The sequence below is a fragment of the Notamacropus eugenii genome, chromosome 1, assembly GCF_028372415.1.
Source record: "Notamacropus eugenii isolate mMacEug1 chromosome 1, mMacEug1.pri_v2, whole genome shotgun sequence".
In the NCBI taxonomy this organism is placed as follows: Eukaryota; Metazoa; Chordata; class Mammalia; order Diprotodontia; family Macropodidae; genus Notamacropus; species Notamacropus eugenii.
Genome location: NC_092872.1, coordinates 468273544 through 468284661, shown reverse-complemented (window position 1 = coordinate 468284661; position 11118 = coordinate 468273544). Strand labels below are relative to the sequence as shown.

The 11118-nt window shown below is 40.4% G+C and overlaps 1 protein-coding gene across 4 annotated transcripts in view; it reads left to right on the top strand.

The window, feature by feature from the left end:
* The first annotated feature begins 716 nt into the window (after positions 1–716).
* TOX3 (TOX high mobility group box family member 3) overlaps positions 717–11118 on the top strand; it is a 125736-nt gene continuing 115334 nt past the window's right edge. For 2 of the 4 annotated variants that reach the window (XM_072632197.1, XM_072632199.1), the window contains exon 1: positions 717–1269. In XM_072632197.1, the coding sequence (XP_072488298.1) occupies positions 1183–1269 (87 nt within the window). In that variant the 5' untranslated portion in view covers positions 717–1182. The remainder of the gene's footprint in view (positions 1270–11118) is intronic. The other 2 variants (XM_072632201.1, XM_072632198.1) reach the window with 2 other exon arrangements.

Sequence of the window (11118 nt, the reverse complement as noted above, 5' to 3'; positions counted from 1 at the left end):
ATGGGGGAAAGATGGGTTGAAGAGGATTCACTAGTTGATGGGTGTGGTGGTGCAAATTAGGCTGAAAGGGAGTGTGGGGGGAGAACAAAGTGGTGGGGGAAAACTGATCTGAAAGAGACCTTGGTTGGGGGGGGCAGAGAATGGAGACAGAAGGAAATAAAGGGGGGAAGCCTAGGTGATTGGAAAAAAGGTTGGGGTGAGTGAGAAGAGGAGGAACAAAAAGATATCTGGGGTTCGAGGAGTGACGTGATGGAGTAATGGGCTGGGAGAGGAGTCAGGGAAGAGGAAGGAGATGATGGGGTGAGGCTGGGCCAAGTCCGAAGTAGAGGAAAGAGAGTGAGCTTGGAAACGAAGCCAGGGGAGTGAGGGGTCGTGGCTGTGAGGGGCTTGGGACGGGCTGGGAGTCGGGGGGCCGGAGGGCTGAAGAGAGGGCAAGGTTCTGCTTTGGAGGCGGGTCCCGGGGTAGGCGCGTGGGGCTGGGCGGGGCGCGGTGGCACCGGGAGCAGAGCTGCGCCAGCTGCTAGCGGTGGGAGGGGTGGAAGGGCGGCCGCGGCGGCGGCGGCAGCGCGGGGAGGGAGAGAGGGAGGGGACCGTAGGAGGGAGGGAGGGAGGGAAAGAGAGAGAAAGAGGGGAGGGGCCCAGCCCCTTGTCTCCTCAGCTCCTCTACCTCATTCCGCCCGGGGAGGAGCGGGGCCAGCAGCTGCCTCCTCCGCCGCCTGGTCTCTACGCTCACCCAGCCTCCCTCCAAGCTCCTTAAACTCCAGCGCCCGGTCCTGTCCCGTCCCGTCCCGTCCGGCGTCCCGTCCCAGCCCGTGTCCTGCAGCGTACAGGGGCTTCCTCTCTCCTTCCCCACAGCAGCCCCGCGGACCCTCCCCACGTTGTGCCCCACTCCCAGGCTGAGCCCCTTGGCCAGTCTGTCCGTCAGTCCGCCTGCCAGCCCGTCCACCCGTCCGCCCGCGCCCGCTCTCCCGCCGCTCGCTCGCGTGGCTCCTTTGTGTGCGGCGGCGGCTCCCGCTCCCGCCCGGCTCGGGCTCCCACCCTTCAGTCCCCCCGGTCCCGCAGCCCCCGGGCGCCCCCGGCCGGGCGCCCCAGAGGGTGAATCTATTGGCGGCCGGGCAGGCAGGCAGGAGAGGCGGCCCCCCTCACCCTTTTCCCAGTGGGGCCCGGGCCCCGGCCCCCGGCATGGATGTGAGATTCTACCCCGCGGCGGCCGGGGACCCAGCCGGCCTGGACTTCGCACAGTGCCTGGGCTACTACGCCTACAGCAAGGTGACCGGGGCTGGGCTGGGAGGGGGAAGCGGGGGCCCGGGAGGGGGCGCAGGGGCTTCCTCTCTGTGCTGGACCAGGGACTTGTGCCTGTCCCTCCCCTCCCCTTCCTCATCCTTCCACTCCTGCTCCACCGCGATTTCTTCCTCTTTTCCCCACTTTTTTTTTTATAATTTCCATGTCTTCCTTTTCTTCTTTTCGTTCCATTTCTATCTTGTTCTACTTCACTCTACATCCTCCTTTATTCGCCCTAACCTTCCCGTCTTTCCATCTTTCTGCACTCCCTTCCCTTTTCCTTTTCTGCGCCTCCTTCCTTGCTTTACCCTGCGCCCCTTCTCTGCTTTTTTGCGCCCCTTAGCTTCTTTTTGTCACCCTTCGTTGTCCTCCTTCCCACTGTTCCTTCCATCCCTTCTCCGTTCCCTTTTTCTATCCCAGGGTAGTTGAGCCCTGGCTGAACTGTGAGGAAAGAAACCCTGTCCTGTGACCAGCACTAAGGAACTAGAAGGGGGAACATACTGCTTCTTTGTTGTATTTACTGTTATTGGTAAACACATTACGCGCCCACGGTGTGCTCAGGCGCTGGACAGAACCTAGAGGAGGCACTGTCCCTGCTCTCCTGTTGCCTTTTCCCCTCTTCCCTGCTTGTCCAGCATCACAGACTTGTACCAGTGCCCCTGCCGGTATTAACCCAGAGAAGACCCCTAGACATAATCGTTCAAGACTGGTTGTTCTAGTCTTTTTGCTATGGAAAGGAGCAAACTTTTGAACAGGTCGTGCTTGAATGGGGAAAAGTGGCAGTGGCGCCTCTGGTTGCCTCACTTATTCACTTGATCAGCAGTTTTTTTGTGGTTTGGCTTCTAGAACTGAGATATCTCGGCTTTGGGCAAGTGCCTCTTAAAGGCTCAGCTTAAGGCTTTTTATTTAATTTTGGTTGTTTTCTTTTGATTTTTGTTAATATGATTATGCCCCAGTTCAGTTGCAACCACAGAGTTTTATCTGCTGGCCCAAACTTAGCGAACTAAGATGGGGTGAAAGCCCCCTGATCCGTGAACACTGTTGTCCTCACGCATGTGCAGCGGGGACCCTAACAATTTATGTTCTTCCTGGAGCCTCTGTTGGCTAAACTCATGTTGGAGCCTTTTGAAAAAATATGACCCAGGATGGGATCTTTAGGGAAGAAAAGGTGCTCTAGATAAACATAACGCCTTGAAGTATGGGTCCTTTCCTCTTTTTGTGCTCTTTTCTACCTCCTTTTTTTTCTTAAAATCTTAGTTTATTTATGATTGGGTGGCAAGAGGAAATACTAATCTTCAGAAAGGTGCTATACAAAACTATTGAATAGATAGCACGAAGAGAAGGAATTGTTGCTTGAGTAAGAAACAATTTACTCTGTCTTGATACAACTAGACACTGCTGTAGCATTGCTTCCTATTTGTTTATTCTCAGTTTGGTACTTCAGTACTAGACTTTCGAAGAAATGATTAAATGATTGTCTTATATGGTTGCTGGGGAAATGTGCTGGGCTCATGTGATGTGTTTAAGGCACAGAAAAGGGAGAAAAGGCCTTGTAGCTAGAGTTAAGGCTTACCTTCTTCTGTCTTTTGACTTTTGATTAATCACCTTATTGAATGTTTCAAAAATCCCAGGAAGTGCATGCAGTGTAATTAAGTAAGCATTTACTATTTTTGAGGATTAAGCTAATTTCCTAGAAGGGTGTTATTTATCAGTTACAACTTATATCATACAGACCTTGTATATTTTGCATGTAATTATTTTGGAACCATTACCTCTCATGGAGTGACTACTTCTTTCCCTGATTTAAGATCAGCAACACTGAATGACACCAAAATACAAACCTATTGTATTAACCCAGTCACTGCAATGCGTGCAGAATCTGTATTCGAAAGGATCCCAAGGGGACTTCAGAAGATCATAGAATATATGCAGAAAATTGTGGGTGTTTTTTGTATCCTTTTTTGGGGAGGGAAGGGGTGCAGAAGGTTAATTAGGACAATTTATTTCAGTGATGATATATAAAACTTGAAAACAGTCAGTTATTGAAATACTTATACAACTTTTAGGAGTAATGGCACCAGTTGGATTATAGTCATGTTTTCTTAATACAGGCTCTTTATGAAATGTTGTTTTCTGAGTAATTCTGAAAACTGGTTTTTACAGACCACTTAATAAAGTTAGGTAAATTGACTAATATTGGAAATCCAAAGGTTATGATTATTTTAGGCAATATTTGTGTTTACTTTCCACTAACTAAAAAACAAAACAAAATATAGCCTTCTTCAAAATGAGTCAGAATTCCTTTGCCACCTTAAACTTAAGGAGTTTGCTAAGAACCCACCTGTGTTCTATAAATTGTTACTGAAAGTTTTCTATATGTTTGATTTTTTTTTTCATTTCTTTTTGGTCAAAATGTCACGTAAATGGAAATGTTGAATTTCAGTATTTTGCTTATATAAAGATTTTAGTTAAGTTTTAAAGTTTTGTTCCTAAGAACTTCAAATGTATAGATTTTTATACTGTGTGTGCTCATTCAATGAGTAAATACTGAGGTTTATGATAAAAAGTTGCCACTTACCCACATATTAATTGTCTATCACATTTAATATTCAGTTTACTCTAGATTCCTCCAAGATTTAAGTTTTGTGACTTGTGTTGACTTTTTGGCTTGTGGATAACCAATTTGAAGAAATTATCCTCTTGTAGTGTCTTGTTTAGTGAGAGTCCCAGTGATTTCAGAAATACACAACTGTGAACTCCCATCTTAATGTGCAAAAAGTTTCTCTTTTTAAATTGATTTTTGTAACTTGACATTAGATTTCATATACTTTCTTTTGAATATCAGTGTGCAATACATACATATAATATATATATACATAAACATCTCATGTTTATTGCCTTTATATTCTGTATTAAGATCATTCTAGAATATCAGTGTCTAAGAAACTGTACTGTAATCTATGGGGAATGGTTGAAAAATTTCTGAGGGTTCAAGAGTCCTTACAAGTAAGAAGATGACTTCCCATAAAATACAACCAAAATCAGATCAATTAATAATTCATGAATTAGTCATTGATATATAAACCAAAAGTCTTCTATATTTCTGAAGGACTGATTTCAATTTTAATTTCTAGTGAACATCTCTACTGTTTGAACACCTTTTCTGATGTGGATATCAACTGAAACTAGCACCTTTGGATTTTTAAAAGACTTGTTTTGTTCAAGTGAATGGGTTACCCATTGACCCTGCTTGTCATTTTCTTTCCCCTCTATGCAATCACCTTGTCTGTGCACCAATAGGACTGTAGTATACAAATAAACTAGCAGATAATTTGTTTTGATATCGGAAGTCTTACCTGATTTTTTTTAGGCAAAATATATTGTATAAAGTATGTCTAATAGGAAGGCCAGAAGAGTGGTGGTGGGGGAATGAATAGGTTTAAAGCAAAAGAAAATGAGGTTAGAAATGGTATTGGACTAGAATAGATTAAAAAACCAGATGTAGCAGACGATGTTATCAGAAGATAGTCATAGAATGTTAGAATTGAAAAAGGATCTTAGAGGTCACCTAGTCCACTTCATTGTACATATGAAGGAACTAAGATTTAAAGAAGCTAAGTGATTTGCCCAGGGCCACACAGTTAGTGGTGAGCTAGGTCTAAATAGATATGACTGTGACTCTTTCCAAGCAGTTTCTTTGAATATTTCAAAGGGTTGCCAGCATCAACCCATGAATTGATTATCTGTATAGGGACAGGATGTTGCAGAAGTTTTACTAGTACAGTTTAAAGTTTTTCAAGCTTCAAATTATATCATTGATTAAGCATTTGTCCAGATTGTCCCAAAAGTCTTAATGCACCCTTAACCTATTATGGCTTAAAACTTTTAAGTTATTAAAAAAAAATCTAAAATAGTACTAAAACTTTTGGGAGACCTGTATTGTGTTTCATTCCTATTTAAGTCAAATTTTGATTTAAATTGATTCTATACTTTACTATTATAAGACTAATATTTAAAAAAATTAGCATCAGTATTTTTTTTGTCTTTCACTCTATAGGTTGAAATAAAATCTTTAAAATGAAATCAAATACTGAGCTATCTTTTTGTGGAGAAGTTATGAGCCAGAAAGATAGTAAGTAAGAAGGAACATAAAAGCAAGAGAAACTCTTGTTAGGCTATTGTTCCGTCAGTGTTGGAGGTGCCATGCTATTCCTAGGAAGGAGTTTAGAGGAACTGATGAACAGAGCAAGAAAGGGAAGATAAATTGCATCTCATCTCTTACAGTGTTAAGTCTACGTAGCAGGACCCAGGCTCTCTTTCTTGAAGTTGTATAAATTACTAAAACATTAATTAGACAAATCATTTGTATTTTTATTTGTATATAAATGTAAAAACAGAATCAGGCCCACAAAATACATGATTTTAAAACTCTGGACCATTACTTCACTTCATTATCAGGAATGTTTTGGCTGCAAGTAGAAGCAGATGGTTTATCTGATTATAATTCTGATTTGGCAGCTTGGGTTTTTATATTTTGTCAAATGAATAATATAGTCTTAAGTTGATGTAAATCGTTCCTAGGCAGTGAAACAAGGTAATTTAAAAAAAGTTATAAACTTGTGATTTATTCTTTAATATCAAACCTAGTATAGAAGGAGAAGCTTGTGATTGAGAAAAAATGTGTGGGTTAAAAGGAATTATTACAAGAATGGTTTCCTAAAATTCTTGGAGTCATACTTCTTTGGGAACTTTATCTACTCAAAGTGTAACCAAGTTCAGAACACCCCCAACTTCTGAACCCCTCTATGCTTGAGGAAGAATGGAATGGGGGGGGGCGGGTTATTTATTAAACAACTACAACGTGCTGGGCACTGTGCTAAATACCTTACAAATATTACCTCATTAGGTCTTCCCCACAACTCTGGGAGGTGGATGCTATTATTATCCCAATTTTACAGTTGAAGAAACTGAGGTAGATGGAGGTTAAATGACTTGTGCGTAGTCATACAGGCCTGATTTGAATGCCACATAGCTTCCTTTAACTGGTCTTCTAACTTGTTTCAGTTATCTTTACCCTTATACCTAAAGACATCAATAATATACCTGTCATAACTAGACAATGAATTTGTTATATTCTGAATATTGATTAGAAGATTGATTCTGTACCTGTGATTTCATTGGTGTAGGTAGCTTCCAGTAAGAAATTCTTGCTACCAATTTAATTTGGCATGTTAGCAGTGAATGCTTACATGATTTGTCCAGGTTCTCATAGACAATGTACCAAAGGAAGATCTGGAATCCAGGTCTTCCTGGTTCTGGTGCCAACTCTCTTTCCACTAATATCATCTTTCTTCTCACATACTGAATATCCTCACCATTTCCTGTCTTACTCCAAATAGGTAAAGAAATTAGCAGAAATCATTCTTTTGAATAATTGTCTCTGACTAGAGTCCATTTAATCATAAAGAATAGTTTCAGTCATTGATAATTGGTTAATGATAGGCAAATAAACTTTACAGTTATTGAATTGTGTATGTCTTGAAGTCAACATTTTCAAATTCTGTTATGTCATGTCAACAATGGTTTAAAGGAAAAATATTTTCGTAACCATATCTTATTAGTTGTTTAATAAGAAACACTCTTAAGAAGATTGATATTAAGTGTGGAGCAGGTAGTTATATTAGTCAATATTATTTTTAAAGCAGTCCAAAAGTTTGGATTTCTGGTTGATTATAGGTACTTCTTCCACTGATACAGATTATAAGTCACAGCTTCTCATCTTCAGATAAATCCTTCAGAGAATCTCTCCAGAACTATTGCGGCTTTCCTTGAGGTCTTTTCATGTTTTATGAGTACCCATATAGTACTTGGACTGGCCATCTGTTATCTCTCACTCCCAGTACAAAACTATCCCACCCCTTTTCTGAATGTACTTTCCCTTGATAACCACCAAGAAATTATATAAAAAAAAACTTTTGGCAACATGTGATAGCCTACCTGTCCTCCTCCCCCTATCATGACTAGTTGACTTTCTCCATTTCCCTTTGGGTCACCTGCAATTTTGCTTCTTAAAAGATCTTGGTATTCATAATCCATAGTCATATAGTATTAACAGGGGAATTTCTTTTTTACTAGACTTGTGATTTCATTGATATAGGCAATTCTTTATGAAGAAGCTCTTCTTTCTTCTGTCAGGTTAACAGCTTGCTTTGCAACTTAGAGTTTGAGAGAATCATTTGGATTGTTGAGATGTTAAATGTCTTGCCCAGCTTCATGCAAGTGATGATATGAGTTGGAAGAAGGAGTTGAACCAAGGTCTCTCTAACTCCAAGACTAATTTTCTATCCATTGTGCCTTACCGTCTCTCTAGTATTAAAGGGTGTGTGTGTGTGTGTGTGTGTGTGTGTGTGTGTGTGTGTGTATGTATGAGTATGTGAGTGCACTGTGTTGATTGTTAAATTCAATACAGTCTACTTTCTTTCTATTTAGTTCTGGGTTGAGTTTCTTAGCCATTTGTAATAGCTGTCCAAAATCTACTGATTGGCTAACTCATTGTACTGCCCATCTGACTTCATAGCACTTTGATTTTTTATTGTAGTGAGAGGTTGACCCTGGATTCTCAAAAGCTATGTCAGCAGAATGCAAACTCTGGCAGGTTATATACTAAACTGGAAAGGCATTGAGTATGATCACAGCAACAAATCACATCAGCATAGTGAGGATAAGAATGGAGACGCTCATCATGAGCAGCATGGTCAGTAGGTGACGAATTCATTGACTGTGGCAACCCATGAAATAACCTGTTTGAGCTGTTAATGTTGCATAAACTATTGAACCATATTGTTGGATTTCCAGCAAGTTTCCTATTCCAGATCATACTGTAACCAGGCCGGGATTTTGTATGATGTGCTACTGAAGTGTTGTAAGAGTTCTGTGCTTCATAAAGATATTTTTAGTTATAGGAGGTAGGAAACCAAAATGCCAACTTGGCTGGATAGCTCTTTTGATAACAGCATGATTTGTTGCAAATTGAATTTATAGAAAAAATATTAGTTAATATTTTTCTGGTTCAACAGCACTGTATGCTTGCATGCTTTTCACCTTATTCTTCTCTTCTATAATTAAAAATTACACAGTCAGTCCCTTTTGTCTCTTTTGCATCTACTTAACAGTCTAGTCACAATTTAGTGAAGAATAAGTTAAGCCTGAGTAAACTGAAGTTTTAGGATTTGCTGTGGATTTTTTTCCCATGCAATCAATTTAATATGAGAACTAAGAGAAGGTCATCTTGTTCCTATGTAGTATTGACTTTTATAAATATGAAGAGCAATGTAAAATGTTGTGACCATCTACTCTGTGCAAAGAGTTGTGCTTGATGATAGTAATACAGAGATGAGTTTAGGAAAGATATAGGTGAGAGAAACAAAAAGTGTATTCTGCCCATTGTATGTCACATGACTGGTAAAAATAGTAAGTGCTATAGGAATTCAAGGAGGAAGATTGTACTTTGGACTGCAATAGTCAGAGAATGGAGGTTGGAGTTAAGGTGGTCCTTGAGGGATAAGAATTAGGTAGATGGAGAGGAAGGTAGAAAATGCTATAGGAAGGGACAATGAAGGACCTAACCTATGGGCTGGTAGTGGGCATCCATATAGCATGCTTGAGGGCTACTGAGTAGACTTGTTGTGTGTAGGGAAAGATTTTTTAAGGGGATTAGTCGGAGGTAGTATTGAAAAGGTAGTAAGGGCTCATCAGATGTGAGACCAAAAAGATTAGATTTTATTTAGTGCCCAGTGAGAAACTCTTTTGAAGATTTTTGAGTAGGGCAAGAGACAGCAGAGTCAAAATAGTGGATCCTTGAGTATGTTTGTGTGTGCTGGGAAGACAATGAAAAAGCACTGGGTGAAGATACAAGAAGGATATAACTGATGGGGCAAGATATTTTAGTGATAGAGTCAATGGTACAGATGGAAGAATGAACCCTGTCCTTTTTTTCTGAGATAAAGTTGTGTTTTCTTAGAGAAAAGTTAAGATTCAGAAAGCTTTTAAAATTAAGAGGAAGAGAGATGAAAAGGCTCTTACTGGATTGAAGCAGCCAAAAACCCCACATTCTTTAAGGTACTTACTATGTGCCAGAAACTGTGCTAAGCACTGGGACTACATAGAAACAAGTGAAAACAGTAGAGATTTCTTCAAGGACTTTACATTCTAATGGAAAAGAAAACATGTAAATAAATATATTTATAGATACTAAGTAGATATGATTACTTTAGAGGAGGAAAAGTCACTAGCAGCTGTCAGGGGAGGGGATGCAGGAGGAGAAAAGAGAGGGTACAGTTAGGGAAAGTCCTCCTGGATGAGGTAGAAACTGAGCTGAGCTTTAAATGAAGTTGAGAATTTTAAGAATTGGAGGTGATGAAGTAAATCTTTATAGAACTGAGGTGATAGACAGGAACTCAGGAAAGAGAGCCGGTCATCACATAGATCTGAGAGTCATTTGCAGAGATGATAGTTGAAAACATGGGAGCTTTGATCCCCAAGTGAGAGAATATAGAGAAGAGAGAGGAGGGTCCAGGATAGAACTTGGGAATATGCCTACATTTGGGGGAAAGACATGGATGAAAATCTCTCAGAGGAGACTGATTCTAGGAGAAGAGCACAATGTCATGATAACATGGAAAGATGACTTTCTAGCGGTTGGTCAAGTGTCAAATACTACAGAGAAGTCAAGAAGGATGAGAATTGAGGAAAGGCCATTCAGTTTGGTCATTAAAATATTATTGGCAACTTTGGGGAGACTATTTTACTTGAACAGTGAGGTTGGAAGCCAAAATGCAGAGAGTTTACAAGATAAGAGAGGAAGTAGATACAGCAAGGCTTTTAAATTTTTCCCCCAAATTAATTTATTTATCGTTTTTAGTTTTCAACAATCACTTCCATAAATTCCAAATTTTCTCCCCCCCCAAACCCCCTAGACAACATGCAATTTTATTTGGGTTTTGCATATAACATTCCTATTAAACACATTTTCACTTGAGTCATGTTGCATAGAAGAATTAAAATGAATGGGAGAAACCATGAGAAAAACAAAACATAACAAAAGAAAAACATAGTCCCTTCATTCTGTGTTTTGACTCCATAGTTATTTCTCTGGATGTGGATGGCATTTTGCATCACGAGTCCTTTGGAAATACTTAGGTCCTTACATTGCTGTGAAGGGCTGAGCCTATCAAAAACAGTTCTCACACACTGTGATTGTTACTGTGTATAATGTTCTCCTGGGTCTGCTCACTTCTCGCAGCATCAGTTCGTATAGGTCTTTCCAGATTTTTCTGAAGTCTGCCTGCTCGTCACTTCTTATAGCATAATAGTGTTCCATTACATTCATATACCACAACTTGTTCAGCTATTGCCCAGTTGATGGGCATATCCTCAACGTTCAGTCCTTGGCCACTACAGAAAGAGCTGCTAGAAATATTTTTGTACATGTGGGTCCTTTTTCCATTTTTATGGTCTCTTTGGAATATAGCCCTAAATGTAGTATTTCTGGGTCAAAGGGTATGTACATTTTTATAGTCCTTTAGACCTAGTTCCAAATTTCTCTCCAGAATGGTTGGATCAGCTCACAGTTCCGCTAACATTGAATTAGTGTTGCAGCTCTCCCACATCTTCTCCAACCTTTATCATTTTCCTGTTCTGTCATGCTGGCCAATCTGACAGGTGTGATGTGGTACCTCAGAGTTATTTTGATTTGCATCTGTCTAATTAATAGTGATATAGAGCATTTTTTTACATGACTGTAGATAGCTTTAGTTTCTTCCCCTGTAAGCTGCCTGT